The sequence below is a fragment of the Neopsephotus bourkii genome, unplaced genomic scaffold (assembly GCF_033783945.1).
Source record: "Neopsephotus bourkii isolate Nb327-2 ecotype Australia unplaced genomic scaffold, CSIRO-AGI_Nbou_v1 NB_30, whole genome shotgun sequence".
Taxonomy (NCBI): domain Eukaryota; kingdom Metazoa; phylum Chordata; class Aves; order Psittaciformes; family Psittacidae; genus Neopsephotus; species Neopsephotus bourkii.
This window is the reverse complement of record NW_026900547.1, coordinates 877,631-899,495: the sequence shown is the minus strand read 5'-3', so window position 1 is coordinate 899,495 and position 21,865 is coordinate 877,631. Positions and strand designations below refer to the sequence as shown.

The 21,865-nt window shown below is 36.9% G+C and overlaps 1 protein-coding gene across 6 annotated transcripts in view; it reads right to left on the bottom strand.

The window, feature by feature from the left end:
- SLC12A2 (solute carrier family 12 member 2) overlaps window positions 1-21,865 on the bottom strand; it is a 63,405-nt gene that overhangs the window by 17,649 nt on the left and 23,891 nt on the right. For all 6 annotated transcript variants that reach the window (XM_061377837.1, XM_061377516.1, XM_061377925.1 and 3 more), the window contains exons 6-16: window positions 20,217-20,327; window positions 17,238-17,346; window positions 16,649-16,776; window positions 16,476-16,560; window positions 11,917-12,065; window positions 8,244-8,351; window positions 7,151-7,274; window positions 5,660-5,761; window positions 4,271-4,426; window positions 2,849-2,948; window positions 1,820-1,931 (exon numbers count right to left, since the gene is read on the bottom strand). In XM_061377837.1, coding sequence (XP_061233821.1) covers window positions 1,820-1,931; window positions 2,849-2,948; window positions 4,271-4,426; window positions 5,660-5,761; window positions 7,151-7,274; window positions 8,244-8,351; window positions 11,917-12,065; window positions 16,476-16,560; window positions 16,649-16,776; window positions 17,238-17,346; window positions 20,217-20,327 — 1,284 coding nt within the window. The remainder of the gene's footprint in view (window positions 1-1,819; window positions 1,932-2,848; window positions 2,949-4,270; window positions 4,427-5,659; window positions 5,762-7,150; window positions 7,275-8,243; window positions 8,352-11,916; window positions 12,066-16,475; window positions 16,561-16,648; window positions 16,777-17,237; window positions 17,347-20,216; window positions 20,328-21,865) is intronic.

Below are 21,865 nucleotides of genomic sequence, written 5' to 3'. Positions count from 1 at the left end.
CATCAAAATCCAGAATGAGGTATAATCAAGAACAGAGTAGCCCAGTTCTTGCAGTAAGATAGAGTTTACAAGAGGATAAAGACTGAACAAATGGTCAGCAGCCCTGAGGAGAAAGACTTTGGGGCACTGGTTGATGAGAAGCTCAACATGACCCAGCATGTGCGCTTGCAGTCCAGAAAGCCAACCGTATGCTGGGCTACATTCAAAGGAGCATGGCCAGCAGGTCAAGGGAAGTTATTCTCCCCTCGCTTGGCTCTCATGAGACTGCCCCCGGAATACTGCGTACAGTAGTTCTGGTATCCCCAACACAAGAGGAATGTGAACCAAATGGCTAGTGAAGAATGAGATAGTGTCTCCCTTTGTGTAAGAAAGCAATTTTAAATAAAGATAGCATATCTTCCCAGAAAATCTTAAATTTCTTTCCTACAAGAAGGGTAATGATAGCTTATTCTTTTGAAAGCCAGTAATTCCATCTACGGTAGCTTACCTCTCTAGTATTACTCAAGTTTCTGGCCTTCACACTCACTGAAATTTTAAGTTTGTACAGTTAGGAATTAAAAATAATTGATTTTTCTAAAGACAAAACAGGACCATAGTTGCCTCACAAAATGCAGGTTCTGTATATTGCATTAACTTGATTTGGCCTTATCTGTTCATTAGGTCATAAGCAAGTCAGATTTAACAAGTGTGGTTAAATTTTGATGTATTTAAGCGTAACCAATCCTTTCATTTAAAGTTACACTTGCTTAAATGTTCTTAGTGATTTGACAGAAATTAGGTCTTAAGATAGGAAGCTAAACTACACATTCCAAAATTTATCAGAAATCCAACAGCCTTTCTGTAACTAACCGAAAATTTGGTACAGAACATGCTAGGACAGCCACCTTGTATCACAGTTCAGACAACTCATAACAAGCGCAACACTGAAGAGCATTTACTCGAAGCTTGCTTCCTTTTCCCCACCCCAAAACCTCTACAGGCTGCTGTAGAAGATAAGTCTTTTTTAAAGTAGTAAAAACTGCTAAAATTACATCCTTGCACAACACCCCTCACAAACCTCAACCCCCAAAACCCCACACCTCATAACCTGAGAAAGAACAGGGGAAGTCAGTTAAATACTAAAGGCTGGGCAGAAAGGTAATAGGAAAAGAAATACCTGTTGGCATTACTGTTTCACCTGCCAATGAAATGAATCTGGTAATGAAGGAATAAAAATCTACATGAAATGTTGAGAGCTAATCTGCTGGCTGAGCTAGTTGAATTTCCTGCTCAATTAAGTTTATTTTAGCCCTGGATTTTTAAGAAACCTATAGAGATTATCAATTTCCTTGAAATGGTAACACCGAGAGGAAATCTAGCTGTATACTGCACATCATTTTGACCAACTGTTCTGTTCAAAGAATGAAAGAGAACATGAGACTGTATTACACAAGGACAGAAAGACACTCAGGCTGTAATCTAATGTTCACTTTACTCCTATAAAGCTTTCTAAGCATTTAAGCATCAAATGACCAAAGGTACTAATTTTGCAAAGTTTCCCCTGTGGTATACTAACTGGAATAGTGATAACCCATACATGAGTGGATCGTACCACAGTATATCTGGTTTTGCACTTCTCCATATTTAAGACACTTTCTTCTAAAAAACCAACCAACGAACCAACCAAAATAATACCCCAAACACAACCAAACAAACAAAAAAAAAATTCACCAAAAAACCCCACACAAACAAGAACCACAAACAGGTTAAAAAAAAAAAAGCCAGAAAAAAAAAAACCCTACACAAAACCATAAATAAAGTACAGATGGAATAGACTTACCATATGTACATGGCCACAGATCATCAAACCCACATTCTTGGTGAAAGCATGGACAAGGTGAAGCAAAGCTGGACGTGCACTTGGAGCACCTGTCATAATTAAGCACTGAGGTCTAGAATTGTGAATAGAGAAGGAAAAATAAAATGTTGCAATTCATTTCGTCTGGAGTTGTGGGTTTTTTTATTAACAGAATGAAGTTTCTTCTAAATATAGGCCATATGAACATAACTGTCACTGGAAAGGCAGCAACCTCATCTACTTTTACAATACTGTATTAAGTAAAGATTGATTAAAGTTGGGTCTAACTTTCCAGCTAGATCTATGGTGTGTCCAGTCAGGGACTGGACAAGACCACATGATAAGGTCACATTCAGTCTATGATTCTATTTAATTGGAGAAATTAGTTTAAGTCAATACTTTTTGTTAAATTTTTTGGAAGCATCTTTCTTCTACAATAGCTTAATTCCAGAAAAGTGGTGTAAATATTATAGGATTGAAAACTGCCTCCTTCAGTAGGACCTTCCTGAGTACCCAAGCTGGCAAGACAACAAATCAGTTTTCCAGTTGTGTGAAAAACACTTGCATAGCCTATTTACCCTTACTGGAGTGCCATGAGAGAATACGCGTAATGTGAAATAGCTGGTGTTGAGGACAATGCATGCAGCATACACATTTTGGGAATTTTACATTAGATTGTTTTTATACCAAGCATGTAGACTGTACGCTCACGAGCAGTTTGGAGCATTAGCTCACAATTCATCAAAGAAGAATGTGGTTCATGGTTCATGATATGAAGCATGAGGCATCTGACAGTAAGCACACATCACACATAGACTTGCTTCTGACAGGCATTCTTAATCAGAAATAAACTACTAATGTAAATACGTTCAGCAGATGTCCATGGTGATAAAATTTAAAGCTGTTATAACCCACAGGAGATGAAGAGGCATATAATGGAAGCCATGACAGCAAACACTGTGATAGTACCCCACTGAATACATTTCGTATGTCTCTAATATTAACTGTTACCTAAAGTTTTTCACATGATCTTCCACTCCTGAGAGCCGAATAGAATGCTGTAGTGCATTCAAGTAAGTCAAAGCTTGGGTTGAGGATCCCCAGTTCACATCTGTTGGAAGATTTGAAGTTCCAGTAACTTAAAACTGTTAAATGTGAAACTGTATGATCACAAAATCTGTCAAATACCAACTAAAACCACAGAATAATTAAGCTATACCGTATATTCTACACAATATTAGTGAACAAGCCCTACAGCTAAGTAGAAAGTTCTATTTAAAGATAACATTTCTGTAGAAGTTTTAGCAAACAAGCTGGAGTTTGCTATTTTATAATTATAAGAAGAAAGAATTGAGGTTTCCCTCCCACAGCATTTCAAAGACTGTGTCAACTTTAGAGTCAAAAAATCCACAAAGAAACAACCGCCCCAAAAAACCCCAACCCCCTGGAGAAAAATAAGCAAAGAAAAAAAAAAAAACCAAAAAACAAAAAACCCAAAAAACAACAACAAACAACAAAACAAAACAAACAAACAAAACAAACAAAAAAAAAAAAAAAAAACAAAAGAAAAAAATGCTCCTCCCTCCTCCCCTCCCCCCAAAAAAACCCAACACAACAAAACCAAACAACAACAAAAACCCCACACTTCAGGGAAAAAAATGACGTGCTCAGTTGTTTTATATTGCATCAAAGGGAAAAGTAATTGCAAAACTCTGCCTAAACAAAGTCACATACTTTCAGTGAAAAACTGCTAATCAGTTCTGCAAGATTAATTCTACAAGGAAAGCAAAGATCCCAGTATCCTTTCTGTTTGTTCCCATATACATCTCTGAGAGCTACAATGAATTTGTCATCCAAGTACTTAATAATCTTCATAGCCCAGGATGTAGCATTTTCCTTATTTTCAAACTCAGGAACACTTTCTGGTTCCATCCTGCTCCATCTTGCACTTATGATAATACAGTGTTATTAGAAGAGGGAAGGAAGTGTAAGGATTTGTTGTTTATAGCTATAGGAAGAGTTTACTGAAAATAAAAAACAAAACCCCACGACCTCTCAAATCCCTTTTCAGTCTGGATTGATAAAGCATTCTCTTTCATTTCCTTACAAAACATAACATGCTTTCCTAGTGCCTTTGTTGCTGCAACCCAAGCTCTTTCCATATGTACCTTTTCCTCCAATTTTCATTCAAATGTTTACATCTGAGCTTATGCACCTTGATAACTTGAAGCAGGGGGAACAATAACAGTGACTATACAGGCATAATTATGTTTCATTACAACTAAAAAGCCTGAAACAGAAGTTTGAACTAGTCAGCCAAACAGTTTTCCAGTTCTCCCTCCTCTCTGACACTAAATACCTTTTTTTTTTTCCCGTCCTTTCTTCTACATCTCTCTTTTCCCCATCACAACCAAAAGAAACCCATATACACACCTGGTTTCTTGTATGTGACATAAATGTAGAGTCCAAGGACTATGACATATGTTAGAAGTGCTGCCCACCAATTAATAACAAACATCACAATGCAGCACAGAATAGCTCCAAGAAGCGAAATCCACATATTGTAGTATTTGAATGCAGGGCGCCAACCTAGGCAAAATATAAATTGAGGGATAGAAAAGAAGGCGGAAATTAATTTAATCATCACTCAAAGAGAAGGAAGGTTTGATTCCTCTTTTCCTTCCCAAATGTTCTGCATCACATTTCATATGAATGTCTGACAGTGATGTACAAAATACAGACTTTGGCACATTCATGCTTTCGATTTTCCAACACTTATAGAATGAATTCATATCTTTCTTACATGGATATGTCAATGTTCCTACCTTTGCACTCTAAAAGTTTATCTCAAATGGAAATTTTGAAGATGTTTATGTCAATGTATCTGTCAAATACAGCTACAGGAACCTTTCTGGCAATAGCTTGCCTGACGATTTCTGCTGTCAAGGGTAGTATAACACGAATTATTAGCTTATGGACTCGCTCTCTCACATACTACCGTTTCTAGTGGTGCATTTTTACTATTTTCACATGTCAAGAGATTTTCACACATGAAAGGCCAAAGGACAGATATATCTAAGTACAACTTGAATATGTCAAAATACTGGACTGTCACTGTTTTACACCCGTATTTGTCACAAGTTTATCCAAAATCAGGTGAACACACATGCACAACCCCACTAACATACCTAAGATTAACAAGTATATTACACATAGAACTGTTGTGTAAACAGACTATGCACATGTTCTTGAAAAATAATTGTATCTACCTGTTCAGCAACTTAAGAAGATTTTAAGGGCATTATTTCAGTACAAATGCATAGTGGGCTGGGCATGATACACATCTGTTCTGCAGATGGTACTAGGTGCTGGGTTTTGGTTTACTCCTGTTTGCTAACTAGCCTCCCACACCAAAGACTATAAAAATGTGGCAATACCACCTGCAATTCCAGTTTCTCATGGACTGGAAGAAGAAACATTAACAAGACATCCAAAGATGACTGAAGGATAATTCTTTAACACCATATATACAGAATTAACAAAAAACCTTCCTTCAAGAGTTTCTGAATTATCTTGTATTCCCTGAGCAAAGGTAACAAAATTAGTAGCTCCCAAACTGTACTGGATCACTCCATCTTCAAAATTTCAGAAGACCCAGGTATACACAGTACTAAGCTTATAATACAGATGCATCATGAGAATCAAATAGATACTTAGTAACTAAATTAAACTAAACACTTATTTATAGTAATACCTTTTATATTGTATTTATGCTTAAGGAAATTTCAGGCTAAACCCTCACCCCCAAAATGTAGTTCCTACCTGGAGATTTTGCAAGAGAAGCATGGAATACAGAGAAGTTAATCAAGGCATACGAGGCCAAGAAGAAGTTAGAAATAATTGGAGCAATCACATTCAGTTCAGCTGTAAAAGCAAAAACAAAGCAGGCTGTTATGAAAGATACGATGTAGATTCCAGAGTTAAAAAAAAAAAATCTGCTACAACAAACCTGTTTGCTGATGTACTCTAAAAAGCAGAAGTTCATTCTTCTTTTCCGATAGAGCTATTATGTTAATGGTCTCTTATTAGCTATGTTATCTTCTAATAGAAAGTGTAACTTTCCATTTAAAAATTTAACATTTTTCCACACTATTAAGTGTTTCAGGACTGCCACTTACGAAGCACTACGTGCTTCCTCAAAATAATTTATTGAAAGGACTTCTTTCCCCACCATAGCTTTATCAAACAGCGCACTAATACACTGGGTTTTGAAGAATGTCAGAAACAGTAGACAGAGCAGTATACATATACAGTACATCTCTAGCTCAATTTTCAAGCAGCAAAGAATGAGACACTAATAAGTTTTAGAGATTATCAACCATGGTGAATGGTAGCAGCAAACGAAGTTAGTGTGAGCAATGATACAAACATGTTGTTCTACCTGCATTCTAAATAAAAAGTTTCATCAGCGGTACTAATATAGTGCATTATTACAGTCGACTACCATTGTAACAGCGATAAGTACACCCTCTTTAGTGTGAGAGCTGGAAGAACCCCATGCTCTCCTTTCCTTGAGGAGCATGGTAGAAAACGTGTGTACTCTCACCATCAACAAAGCAACCAAAATGCAGAATGTGCCATGTTAGTCTGCAAATTTCTACTTGTTGTAAGCAAGTTTCCAATCTGCTCCATAGGGACATCATGTGTATACCTGTGCCTCAAGGAGGCTTGGGGGGAAGGATCAAAGAGCAAACTGAGAGAAAAACTTTAAAAGCACTGGTACAGGACTCATGGATGGACACAGCACAATTAGTCTGCCATCTAGATAAAGCACATGTAATTCTACCAAGACTATCTTTACCTTTAGCATAGCATCATCAGCACTCATCTGTATTATTTCTAACTTAATAGAAAAATACACTTTAAAAAGCATTGTTCATGCAAGTTTGACATTTACTGAGCTGTTTGTAATTATTAAAAATATGAAATAAGCTATCATATTTACAAGATGTCACATCTCTCTACCTCAAGCAAAAGATGTATTTTCATTGACAGTATGCAGAGAGAGATACCTGCCGTTATCAAGAGAAGTACAGATTGCTACAGTTCAGTTCATATCTACTGCAGTTCTAGACATGAGTTATAGCTAGAAGAGAGGAGAAACGTAACTCTGAAAATAAAAAGATTTTAAATGCTGGCTTAGAATCAAACTGTGCATTAGACCTCAGGACACTGTTAGCAAGTCATGATATGAAACTGAATGACTCATGAAGGACAAAAGGATATTGAAATTTATCATAATTTCAAACTAACCAATTAGTATGAATCCAAGAGCAATTAAAAATGTTAGAAGATATCCTCTCAGTGGTTCGTTGTTCTTCCCATAGCCTTTAGCAAACATCTGAAATCCTGGATAAATGTTGTCCTTGCACAAAGCCTAAGAAAAAATGAAATTCCAAGAGTCAGAATGCATTTTGTTCAAACTGTATACTTACTAATGCTGTCTTCCACTGCATATTGTCTTCCTGAAAGTTTTTTTACCACCACGTACTTATTCTATTCTCAACTGTCTTGCACCTTGACACCTTCTGTTTCCAATATTCTACCCTTCAGTAATTTCTATCTAGAACAACGAATTTTGTTCTTCTGTAAGTAACTGCCTATTTTACTTAACTGGTGTCTTACAAAGAATCCTCCTTTACAGACAATGTTTTCTCAAAAAGAGAAAAGCTTTCCCAATGCATACATTAGTTCTCTGCATCAACAGTTCTGCTTCTATTCTTCAACAAAATCTCTTCTATGTTTGACTCTCTACTGAACTGCTGGGAAAGAAGATAATTACAGGACACTACAGCTGTACCCAATTAAAGAGAAGTTTTAAGACAAAAGAGTAAGATTAAATGGTTAAAAAGAAGCAAAAGCAAAATACATTCAGGAACACAAGGTAATCCGTGTAAATTATTTACATGAGAACTAGTACACAATTATTTTCACAATGCAATCCCTAAGGGACTGTGGTTCCACGGCTACAGGTTCTATTTCATGCTGTGTCCTTCTGTGATTACTCTGAGAAATGAACTGGTTTGTTCTCTTTGTATGTGCTCCACTGTCACAATAAGAAAACATCATAAAGAGGTTTGTGGACTGCTGTTAGTTACACCCCAACTAATCTCTGAACTAATCAGAAACACATCGGATCTGGAAAAAGTTCTGGTCTAGCTAACATTTATTAACAGTTAAACACTATTTTCCCATTCTAAGCAAGAGGTAAATATCAGATCAGTGTGCTGCTGTCAAATGGTATGAGCCACAACAGCAGTTTGTCAGAGTCCCCTTCCAAAAATTTTGATTCAAAAGTTGACTGTAGTTATTCTTTAAAGGATGATGGTTTTGCTTCCATCCTTACCTGGAAGATCTTGGGTGCACTCACAAGAGATGCTAATGCTGAAGACAGGGTGGCTGAAAAAATACCTGCAGAAATCAGTGGTGCAAATCCTGACACCATGCTCATTACCTGAAAGCAATATAATTATTTTATTAATAATAAAGTATACTGTAAGTATGGATGACAACATTAACTACACAAACAGAATAAAATACTATGCACTCTCCACTTAAAAGCTATCTGATTATCATGCATTCATATCAACAAATGACCTATAGACCAATCAACGTATATAAATGGATCCTAATTTCAGAACAAGAGAAGGTGGCTTTTTACACAAAGTACTATGCAACCATGTAATTGTTGCGTCAGAATAATCAATGGCATAAGTCTCCCATGGGCTCATAAAAGGATTAAAAATATGTCATGGAAGAAAAATACACTGAATTTTATTACATATTCTGACTAGCCTACCACTAGATAGCATGGTCTCAGAAAGCCCAAGTGACAAAACAACTGAATTTTGGGAAGGGTGATTGTCTTTCTTAGCATCTCCATAACTCTTAAGTTAGACTTGCTTCTTATTCAAAATCAAAAAGACAGGACAAACTTGTTTCCTGTCTCCCCAAGAACACATCCTAGGACATCTTTGTAATGCCAGTAAGTGAAATACAATATACAATTCTTGGTAGAGATGCTTAGTAAGCTAAACGTCAAAGAACAATGTTAAGACTAAAATATGTCCCAAATTAGAACAAAAGCAGCTTCTGTCTAATTGCCATATAGCCTGAAGACCATCTTCTACCATTCTACTGATTACTTCCATACCCAGCTGTGTCCAGCTTTGCCTATTTCAAGTGAAGATACAGAACTACGCATTTAAAATACAATCTTGGTTTAATAGTTACTTTCATTTACGAAAGAAAACCCTAAGCTGCTTGGAAGATAGCCAGTATTAAAGAATCTATCTTGAAAAAGCTTATGGTTTTCATTACTGGATCAAACCCAGCATGGTGCCTTTAAAGCACAATGTGTCAGAATGAGGTTCCGCATCATTTGCGCTGACTACTTGCCTCTTTCATCATCTCAACCTCGCCTACAGTATCAGGAAAAGGACTGAACGAAGGCAAGAATGATCACACAGAACCTGCATGCTACTATTATGTTACTGTCACCTGAAGATGTAAAATCTAGCTGTCAACAGCAATCTTATCTAGGTAGAAGATGCTCTCAGAAACAATATACAGGTGACTGATGAAGTTTTATTCATACTCCTAGGCTAAGCTAACAGCAAAATTCAGTGTTTTTCTTCAAAACAGACTGACAAAGACTGCTGGGTTTCTCAGTCAACTGAACCTCTAAGTTACATCAGGTTTCACTGATTAGTTCAAGGCATGTGTTGCCTAAAAAGATGGATTAAATAATTGCAGGTGCATACGATGAGAGTGAAGTAGCTGTCATAGAACCATAATGGAGAGAATTTTCTGAAGCATATCTACAGCCAATAAGAAAAAGAAGTTAGAAGAGGCGTTTTTTCACAGATGAACAAAACTAATGACACATACATTATCTCCCTTGCACCCAGGTTTAAGTTACTTTAATGATCAGCAGAAAAAGTTAGTTGTACAATCAACGGAAAAAAAAGTAAAAGCCAGTTTGTAATAACCCTACACTGTATTTCTAAAAGAGAAGTTCAGGGTGTAAAGGCTGTGCTGAAATATTTTAGAAAGAAACTTTTTCTCTAGCAACATAATAAACCAGCACAAAATAATCTTTGTAGAAGCAGCACGAAAATTTTCATCCCTGCAAGGATGGCTCAATCTATCTTCCCTGGAAGGACTCTATGGACAGAATCTGTGTGCAAGTCACCATCACTTTTCTTCCCATCCAATTTAAACATGGTTATTTTGACGCTTTCACTTTACTACACTTACATCAATTTCTTGCAATTTAGTTCTGACAATCTACTCGGATTTTACCCTTTATACATTTTCTTCATACTTCCATTTCTTTACACTACTTTTAAGTATTACATCCATTTTATAAATTTGAGAGAAATCCAAGTAAGATGTAAGTAGATAATGTTTGCCCACTTTAAAAGCTATAATGCAAGAAGACATTAGGAAGCTTCATTTAAGCTAAGAGAACAAAAGGGAAACCAATTCCAGCAGAAACCCTCCCCTCAATCCCAGCATACACACCATAATCTAAACCTCTTAACCACAAAAACCCAAGGAGCCCACATATGCTGTTAGCTACAGTACTGAGATTTTCATCCTTGTAAGAACACAGAGATGGAAGGACAGGTATCTTGTAAAAATTGCCCTGTTACCACTCGCATGCCCTGTTACAACTTCAGACAGATACTGCTATGAGCGAGATACAGACAGCTATGGAATAGTCATAGCTACTACTGATAGTGGACTCCTTATGTTTGTCTGCCATCTGCTCTTCAGACAGTTCCCTAAATTTCTAACATTTGGGATATTAAAGTATTTTGACTACAGTTTCTGTTTTTTGGTACAGCCATTGTGGAGCAGAAAAAAATGCCACATGAAAACAAGCATCAGCTTCTTTAAAGTTATATTTTTATAATGAGTATGGACAAAGCATTGCTAAACTCCCCCTCCCCCTAATTTTTTCAGATGTTTCACAACTGCCTTCCTTCGCAGAAAGGATGTTTTAGGAGAACTTTTACATTGCTTCTGAACTGGAATTTCATTTACTTTCAACTTTTATCCAAAGTTGACCAAATCCTGAATTTAGATTGCCCAAAGCTATACCTTAATCTGGGGCAGTTCCAAAGCTGAGCCTACAGAGCTTGAAAACAGATGACAGCCTGGGCACAGAAGTCATCTGATTGTGCAGAATTATTCCCACAGTAATTTGAAATGTTTCTAAATACAGACTTTTTCTAAACCAGAAAAAAGCAAAGTGTACTAATTTTACTCTACAGAATGGTCTGCACTGCAACATTATTTCAGCACGTACCAAACAGGTTTTCCACCCAGCTTTGCAGGATAGGAGTACATGTACCACATGTAAGGAGCAGATGTACCACATAATTCTAACAAAAACCCATGAGCCAGACACTTCTCTCATTAGTGGATTCCATCTTAGTCTCTAGCCAACTTTTTGTGCACATACTGGAAAAATTTATGGTAAAAGAAGTTTAAATCAATCAGCAACAAGTATGTTCTCCTTAGTTTCTTTCAAACCCTGATTACCTGTGAAGTGTAAGTTCTCGTTTTATGAAAACTGACAACAGTTTCACCATTAAAGAGGATACTGTGACAGGTAAGTAAAACATTCTTTAAAATGTCAGCATATTTTCTAAGAAACTTAGAATTAAGGAACAAGTTACTGAGAGAGGCTGCCTATGAATACTATGCATGACTACAGAACAATGAGTACATCTATCCATGCCACTGAATGATAGCATTCAGATACCTAGAAAGTTACAGTCCCACCACCCAACCTAAGCAGCTTATTCAGAAGATTAAATATTTCTATCACCTATGTATAACACCCAAAAATTCTTTACAGACATCATTCTTCTGCATACTAGCTAAAGCATACTGCTTAACTATTCCAGATAAATCACATTATTTTTAGCCTGTTTTTCTGTGGTATGCGATTCAAAAAAAGAACAAACAAAAAAGCTAGTAAACAGATTTAGGAGAAAGTTTTATACCTGGAAATTGTTCATCAGCCCATATTGACATCCTGGCTGACAGGATGAGAAATCATAGTTTAATTTGCAAGCTGCAGAAGTGCAATTCATCAGCTCTGTGACAATTGTGTCATTAACATTCCCTGTGGCATCCCGCACAACACAGGAACCTAGAGTGAACACAGTGACAAAATGAAAAAAAAAAAAAGCACGAATAGGCTGAACGTGAACTTAAGCACCTGTCAAGCTCAATTCCCTTTTTATACATACATATTCTCACAGAGCAACATTAAAATACAGTGTTTACATTTTTAACACATTTCAGTACTAAGCGCATCTTCATTGTGAGGAATAAATATAAACAAGCAAACTAATTGCTCTCTTGACTTGAATAAATCTAAATCTAGTAAGAAAGTTTTAGCACAGAGGAAAATAATGTCAATAGACTTGCAAAAGCTAACTGCATGATTATAGTTCAACATATTATTTCCAAATAATGAGTTTCCACATAGCTCTTTAAGTTGTTAGTATTATTCAACATCACTTGATTTTATAGTTTCTCTTTTTGTCAATTTTCCTAGAGGAACACGTTTTAGTAATGTATATACAACTGTATGTAGACAAGTATGTACAGTGTTGCTGTTAACTCTTTCCCACTGTTATGCTCAGACATTCAAAAAAATTAAGCAGCTTGTCATGAAAGCCTCTTGCATTTCCCGACACTGAAACAAGCCACCTCCTGTGTGGTATTTTATTTTGGTTTCTTGGTGAAAACCAAAGCTGGACAATCCCATTGCTACCACATTTTTTGCAATTAGTTTTATCACTTGAATTTATGTCTTCAATTTATCTATGATTATTTATAATTTGACTAGTCAAGAAAATGCTGAAGGCATAGCATTGCACCTCTTACATACTAAAAAAAAAACAAACCCAAAATGTACCAGAAAGCCCACAAGTCTTCTCCTTCAAGGCTTTTTTGTCTTAAAGAACAACATACTAGAGCAGACTAAATATTATTAACATTCTATGGTTTAATAGTTGAAGTAGTCAGATTGTTTGGATACCAACAAATGTTTCCAGAAAAAGGAATTAAATAAGAAGTGAGGAAGAGAGAAGTTTACAGAGCAGTATCCAATAGAATTCCCTTAATTTGGTCCTTCAGGAACTTGAATGACAGGGAGGTCCTGGGAACAGGACCACGTGACTACTGAGGACCTAGATTACTTGCAAAATGAAAAGGATACAGATGTGCTGCAAGCTTAAGTTTCTCCTCTAACAATCCCTGTTATCTATGTATTTTGTCTTTCATTAGGAAAATTAACTTCTAAATACCTACATAGCATGTTTAGATTGCTTCTGAGGTGTTACAACAGTCCACAGTGATAGCTGGTAGGTGGACATTACTTAATCCTTCCACTTCTTAGATTTATTTTTCAGTTACTTATTAGGCCAAATTGGTTCAATTTCAGTAAGAGTTTCCTATACTGATCATCTGTCATGCTTTTCTTGGGGCTATGTAGACAGGCTGGGTCTTTTTTTGGTTGTTGTTCTGTTTTAAATGAGAGTAAAAGCTCTGTATGAGAAAGTTTCTTCTTTTTAATACACAAGCATTTTCCCCAGCATTCAAGCAATATATAACGTATGTGACAATATACTTACTAGGAGAATTATTTGTAGATAACATTTTGTTGGTAGATTGGAGTGGCAGGCCCATTAAGTTGAGCAACTCATCAAATAGCTACAGTGCACTATCACAGCCCTCCTATTCCTCATTCCCTTCTCCCAAGTTCAGAGCCAGCTTGCTGGCAAGTCTTTCACACACAGAATCAAAGTACAATAGACAGGGACAATCATACTATGAACAAATTTAATGTGAGCCTTGCTATGAGAGAACGCAGAAGAGAAGCCAGCTGGGCAGGCTCCACTCTCAGCAGAAGATACCTAGATGTAAGTAAAAGTCCCAGACTTTTATGACTGATGGTTAAGTAAAACATTTTATTTATTTATGAGATTCTGGCAACATTTTCCTTAAGAACCTTTATGCCTTCTTTCCTGTAAAAATAGGAGAGGCATTTATAAACATGTTCCTGACAAAGTAAAGTTTTGCCATGTTATAAGCCTCAGGAGAACAGACCACATCTATAAAGTTACCTCCTAACTCCATACAACCAGCAAGGATTCCAGAGATGCAGCACTGAGTCCTTTAGACTGCAGTTGAGAGTGTTTAACTTCTCAGGTGCTACAAACAGATACAGTTAGCCTCTAATTAATTTTACTTTCCTGTGTACAGAGAGCATGTCATAACCCTACTCAGGAGTTATGACTCCGGGGATTTTAAGCAGAGCTTCCCTTGGTTTTAAAGCAGTAAATGTTTTTCCTTGAGATCCATCTTTCAAGAATTTTGATACAGAAGTTGGTGGTGCAGTCTTCATCATGCCACCTGTGTCTCTGCATTAGTCCTCTGCTAAAATATGGAACTGCATACTTTTTCCTCACAGCTGTTGTTTGAAATAGGCTGTCTAGCTCTAGCAGTAGGACTAGCAGTTTTCCCCTTCTGAGCCTTCTCTACTCAGCTTAACCCTCTTACTTAGTACAGAGCATGCAGATACTGAGATAAATTCAGAACACCATCTTCCCCTTCAGACATGACTACTCACTGACATTTACCAGCCTTTTCTAGGTTTTAATGACGTGCTTATCGCTACTTTGGAAATTTAGTGGGGAATAGTGTGTGGGGAAAGGAATCTGTATTTGTATTTGTCTGATCCCTGATCCAACAGCTCAAAAAAACCCTAAATTTCACTCACATTATAATCTTCTACAATAGCACTGGGCTTTTCTAACTACAAGAATTCTAAGTGTTAAGTTATAGAAGGCAACTAAGGCAGAACATGTCTGACGCATCAAACAATTCCATGTTGAGTTGGTTTTGCAAGCTGCTCCTTTTGCAGTACAAAAAATAGGTTTCTCATGTTTGAAAGACGATCAAAGTATTACATGATCAAATGAATTTTAATGAGAATTTTAATGAGCACTTCACTCTTATGTGGGTTCAAGTTTTAAAGTATTCAAATCTGGTAGCAGAGGTCTATGTGGTCAATCTATTTAGGAAATAAGCATAGGTCATTATGCTGCATGAAGCACAATCACCACAGAGGAACAATCTGGCAGAGCTACAGTAGAATGTTAGCCAAGAGGCAGACTAGCAAGATTGGTATCTTTGGAAAGGAAGTATCATTAGCAGTAAGATCAATGGTACTCTTATGAGAATTTCATTCAAAAGGCAGCACAGCTAAGATATGGCAAAGTGAAAACTGATTATTGCTGCCAGAAACTGTATACTACTACTAACATTTCTAAATCACAGGGAAGAAATATGCAAAATACTATTACAATCTTATCTTATAGAATCACTTAGGTTGGAAAAGACTTCTATGATCATCAAGGCCAAGGGTAAACCCAACACTAGCAAGTTGTTTAGATGGTGGACACACCTATGTATCTTTTATATAGCTCTAGGGACAGGACTCCACTACTTCCCTGGGCAGCCTGTTCCAAAGCTTGACCATCCTTTTGAGGAAGAAATTTTTCCTAATATCCAATCTAAACCACGCTGGCACAACTTAAGGCCATTTCCTCTTGTCCTATTGCTTGTTACTTGAGTGAAGAGGCCAACACTCAGCTCACTACAACCTCCTTTCAGGTAGTTGTAGAGAGCATTAAGGTCTCCCCTCAACCTACCTTTTGCTGAGCAACAAAAAGTTCTTAGGGTTACTAGAACAGAATTATTCTATCAGTGGGAAAAAAAAACTGGTTGACCACTGATGCTTTGGAGCAATACTGATATAGGAGCATCAAAACCCAAGGCAAATTCTACAAAGAATTTCAAACCTCTGTGGGGTGGGGAAGACCAGGAAGAGAGGTTTATACAAGACCCAGGTCAGTCTATCATTGTGCTCCTCTTTCCACATGAAAATAAAACTTTAGGAAATTGTAACATTTCTGAACATGACAACACTTCCAAAAGTGGACTGGCCAGATGAAGTCATTACTCTCTCCACTCCTTTTTACTGGCGAATTACTGCTCCTGCATCCTTACCAAAGAGCTCTTTGATCATCCCACAATTCACTTTGACTACCTGGCCATCATCATCTTCAAACCAATATAGGTGTTTGTTTCGCAAGTATTTTCTGAAAACTCACTTTTCTAATTCAGGGATTATCCCACTGTTAAATTGTAAATCTTTTAACATAAGTAACTGTAACAAACGAGGAATGATCCATAAGAAGTCTTCTGTGCTTTAGCCTGCTTCAAGCAGTCACTAGTCTTATGGAAAAAAACCCAAACAAACAAAAAAAGCCCACAAAAAAAAAATTAAAATCACTCATCTTAGGAAATTATAAAAGCAGCTGAATATTGAACCTCCAACAATAAAAATCAGAAACCGCTGGCTATTATTTTCCCACGCATGAAAGTCAATTACATAATGATTTTACATAGTGAATTACATAAACTGCACCAAAACACACCCTCAGAAAGAATGTAAAAGGAAAAGTTAAAAACATTCTCTATTTACCTACAGATACTGCAATTCCTGCGTAAACCAATGTAGTAATTAAGATGGCCAACAGCGTTCCTTTAGGTATGGCTGACTGAGGATCCTGAAAGAAAAATGTCAATGGACAGTGATGACAGAGATAAATGCATACTCAATGTTTGTGAACAGTATTTTTCTCATTCACTACTCACCGCAAGATCACCTGAGATATTTGCACCAGCAAGGATGCCAGTTGCAGCAGGGAAGAAAATAGCAAAAACAGAAAAGAAAGTTTCCTCATGTCGGAAATCTGGACCAAAATTTTCCATAAATATTTCAGCTGTAGAAAGAGATTTAAGTATATCAATATTTGTAGAGAAGCTACAGTATTAGTCCATTCCACCCATCATTAGCTCCATGAAAAAGCTGAAAGTCACAGCTGAAAGTCACAGAAAGTCACATGACCTTCTTAGAACTAAGCATAGAACATTTAGGTCCTAGCTCATCACTTCAACTCAGTCAACACAACACTTATACAGTTTTTAAAAACAGAAAAAATACAGTACCATCCAACTTTCTTAGATTTAATATAATCAGTGTTAAGTAGACAAGACCAATTTTTGGCCCCATAGCTTTAAGGACCAAAACTGTAGAAGTTTGGAAGAATCAGGGAAACAAAAAAAAAAAAGTACCTCTATACTTAAATAGGACTATAAGCTCTTTTATAGGTTTAATTTAAGTATGACAGCATATCTACTCTTTGCAAAGATACTGTTTACAACACTAACTCTTCCAACATACCTTTATAACCAAAGAAACCTTTAGGCTTCTTGCTATCCAAAGGAATAAATGTTCCAATGACAAAGTCTCCAATAGCAAGTATGAGGATCACCAGTAAGACTATCTGTGCCTGAAACATAATGATTGCAGTCAGAGAGAAGAACTTGCTCTTTTTCACAGTTCCAAACTTAAGTGTTGTATTCCAAAATTGAAATATTTATTTGATTCCAAATTCAGCTTAAGTCTTCTCACAGTTTGTTTTCCCACAAATAAATAAGGCAAACTGGAGAGAACATGTACTGGGACTTTTAATAAGGAAATAGGATAATTTGTAAGTTTAACAATCAAACCATCAAGTTATACTTCTAAAGAAGAACTACTTAAAAAAAAACTATTTGCTCTGTCAGCCTTCCAGAAGAAATGGATTTGAGTAGTTTAAAGATATTCACAAGAAGTAAATGCACACAAAACCTACAAATATTGCCTTATTAACCGCGGTTACAGTACTTAGCCTTATACCTCAGTATCCGATATTTATTTTACTGAGAATTTTATTAAATCGGAATCAAACAACTTTTGTTTGCTGTTTTATGCAATGGACTAGTTATTTTCATGTTATCAATCCTTATTTATGAAATTAAACTGCAGATTATCACAATAGCTTGTTAGTTTCTAGTTTTCTTAAAAATTTTTCACTACAACCTAGATTTTTACCCACTGTTCAATAAAACCATTATAAACCCTATACTTTGAACAAGAAGTTCAAACTATCCAATGCCTCAAAAGCATGAGTAAAAACAAATCTAGGCATTGAAGAGGTTGTCCAGGTTTTACATTTAAATGAACAACCATTTTAACTATTCTAACCATTCACGTTATCTTTTACATATTTGCTTCCTTATGAGGGCAATATATGCTAGTGGCTCAGGGGAAGCTATTTGTAGTTTGACTGTTTTTTCAGGTCTAGGATGAGAACTTAATATGTAACAGTACAGTGGCATTACTGATAATACAAAACAAAGTTTTCAGTTCACACAAACTCTTAAGGAAACAGGAAAGTACAGCAATAAACAGAACATGACAGCCAAGAGCAGAGTTAGAAGACCATCAGAAGAAACCAGTTAATGCATCATATTTACAGCTCTCCTTTGCCAAGAACAAGCAAGAGGTATAAAGGATGCAGCTGGGTGCTTGGTCTTCAGTAAGCCCAGAGAATCCATCAGGAAGTTACCACAAAGTAATTTCTGCAAGTGGATTCACCCAGTAACAAACCTGATCTTCTCCCTGAAGCTAAGAGCATTTTCTGAATATCTTCTTTACATTCAAAAGTCTCAGAGAAAGAACGGGCTTCTAAGACTTCAACACAAGGAGCTAAGCGGCAGGAGACCACAAACTCTGAAAAGCCACTTTTTAAGCAGGCTTCCCTGGAATCCCTGTCTCTCTTTTAGATCTACTTTGAAGGCATCATTATAGATTTGGGAAGTATACTCTAAGTCATGGGGAAGGCATAGTAGAACATCATAGATACTTTAATCAAAAAGGAAGCAGTAGTGCTTTGCTATGCTAAGCTGCATGTTAACACACATGAAGTGCTTGTTTGACAGGTTCAGTTGCTTAGCATCCCTCCTACCTGCCTTCCTCCATGACACAGAAACCAAGCCAACAAACCTTGTTTTTTTGCATTAAGCATAGGATTTTTGAAAGCTACCTATTTCCTAATAACACTACAACAGTACTACAGTTCGTGTTTGATACAGGAACATTAAACAGGCTATTCTACGCAAGCTACTGCTATAGAATTGCTCATGCTACAGAGCAAAAGCAAGACATTTCTTGTAACTTTAAGTTATAGCAGCTAGAGAGTTAATAACAACTAAGTAATGCAAAAGAAAAACTGAATGGTCAAGATCAAGGAGGACAGTCTTGTTTGAAGCTAGGTGCATAAAAATACCATTACAAAATGAGGTTACAGACAGCGAAGGACTATCGGAAAAATTTTTACGTTAAGTGTGCTGTTTTGATTTACAAGTACATGCCAAACTCGGCTTCTGTAGGTTCTTTTCTCCTTGTGGTAGATTTAATCTTCCGTCTTTTTTTTGTTGGGTTTTTTTTTGTTTGGGTTTTTTTAAGTTATAACACTTAAATGAAAAAGCTCCCTCAGCTGGGTGTCACTGGAAAAGATAGGAACTATTGTGAACTAAGTATTAAATGGGAAGGGAAACCAAGTAAGGCTCTTCTCAGTTGTTTTTGAGCACACTATAGGCAAATGCTCCATAAAAGGCCACCAGATGCAGGAAAAAGTCGCAAGCTACACTGACTAGTGATGCACAGCAGAAAACTAATAAGGCAACCCCCACGTTAAGATACCCTAGGATCTATATGTGCTTGTCTTCATAATCTGAGTTGACCTAAGACTGTGCAATCACAGGATGAAGTTCCCCTTCCTACACATTCATCACCACCAGTGTTCACAACTGTCCTCAGTGCTGGGCCTAGGAATTGCATCACCACTGTCTCTCTGTTTCCAAGTGAAAACAAACCAAAAGAAAGTGATCAGGAAAATAAAAATACTGGGTTTTAGTTAACAGAAGCTATGTAACTTCAGATGGGCTTCAGCTCCAGCCCTGCATTTTCCATCTGTAGAGCTCATCTGAAGTACCCAGTGAGGGAAAATTCCCATATTACTGCTCTTACCCTCTTCTGGGCAACAATGGGCTAACAAGAAAAAGTAATATCATTAACCTACTTGACAGTGTCATTACGAATAGGTTATGTGGTTTTTAAGTTCTCACAGATGCTCAAACTTCCAATGGAGTAAGGTAGTCTAAAGTCCAAATTCTGTCCAGACCAGAGAACTATTATATAAAAACTGCCTGCTGACTTCTAACATATCATGCATGCAATATTGAATGCACTAAATATATTAAAAATAAATGAAACAGCTGACATAGAAAATGGAGTTAAAATTATGAAGCAGAGAAGAAAAGTTAAGTTCCTTACTTTTGATTCCCATTCCATACCAGCAACGGATATACCCAGCAATATAACCACTGTTATAGCCCCTATGATTCTGATATCATTCATTTCATCAATCATCAGTGCTCCATTTTCCTAACAAAACAAAAAAAACACACAAAGACAAAAAAGTCATACACTTACATCAAGTATGTACATTCCCTTCTGCAGAATAGCATTTTATGGACTGTAATTTATTAACAGACTTAAACTCTATACCTCAAATATACTAATTTTAAATTCCCTCTACAGACACAAACAATTTGGGTTTTGCCTTGTTTTAAATCATTGAATCTTCTAAGTGAAAATGATCATGCCTACATATAGCCCATCCCCAGGCAGCATGGCCTGCCTTCAGCTGCCAGAGAATCAGATTAATCAGCAAGGCAACTGCACACATATTTCACTTGTTGTTTACTATTAATTCTTTTAATGTATTCCAAACTGCTTGCCATCTACAAAACTATAGTTCTTCTCAGTATTATATTTGATCAAAACATTCAACAAAAAAATAATACTTGGTTGTGTTTAAGTTAAGATACGGTTTTTGATATGTAGAACTCCTTCGGAAATGAGTGTAATATAAATGACTATCACTTAAAAGAAACAATCCAATAACAAGAATCTCAGAATTGGTGATATGGTTTAATGGTGGTCTTGGCAGTTCTGGGGTAATGGTTGGACTTAATGACCTTAAAGGTCTTTTCCAGTCTAGTTGATTCTATGATTCCATGATTCTACATCACATATCTGTACCTGACAACCTTTTGCTCAATGGCCAGGTTGGACTTTACCACAGACTGTTCAAGGAGATAGTGTGGGAAGTTTCCATTTGACACTTTTGATAATTTGTTGGATTGGCTTTGGTTGGGTGTTGGTGGTTTGGTTTTTTGTTTTGTTTTGTTTTTAACCAGAAAGCTACTGAATTACAGTAGTAATTTACTGGTCTATCAAGGTACAAGTACTGTACTGATCTATCAGGCTTGTACCTCATTCCACGTCTTTGAACTGGTCAGGACAATTGTGATGTATCAATAAAGGCTGAGGGATGAAGCCATTGAGAGCAGCCCTGCTGAAGAGGACTTCTGGATGGAAAATGCATGGTGGATGAAAGCTGGACATGAGCCGGTAATGTGCGCTTGCAGCCCAGAAAGTCAACCATACACTGGGATGCGTTAAAAGGAGTGTGGCCAGGAGGGAACTGACCCCGCCTCTATGCAACACTCTTGCGTGACACTACCTCAAGTACTGCATTCAGCTCTGGGGACCCCAGTAAGAGAAAGATATGGACCTGCTGGAATGGGTCCAGAGGAGGGAGACAGAAAATATCAGAGGGCTGGAGACCTCTCAATGAGGAAAGCCTTAGAGAGCTGGGATTGTTTAGCCTGGAGAAAAGAAAGCTCCAGGGAAGCCTTACTGTGGCCTTTCAATACTTAAAAGGAGCTTACATGGCAGATGGGGACAGACTTTTTAATAGGGCTTGCAGCGACAGGACAGGGGGTAAGAGCTAAACTAAAAAAAAAGGATTGCCAGACTACATGTAAGGGTGTTTTGTTTTTTTTTTTTTTATTAAAAGGCTGGTGAGGCACTTAATAGGTTGCCCAGGGACATGGTAGATGCCCCATCCCTGGAAA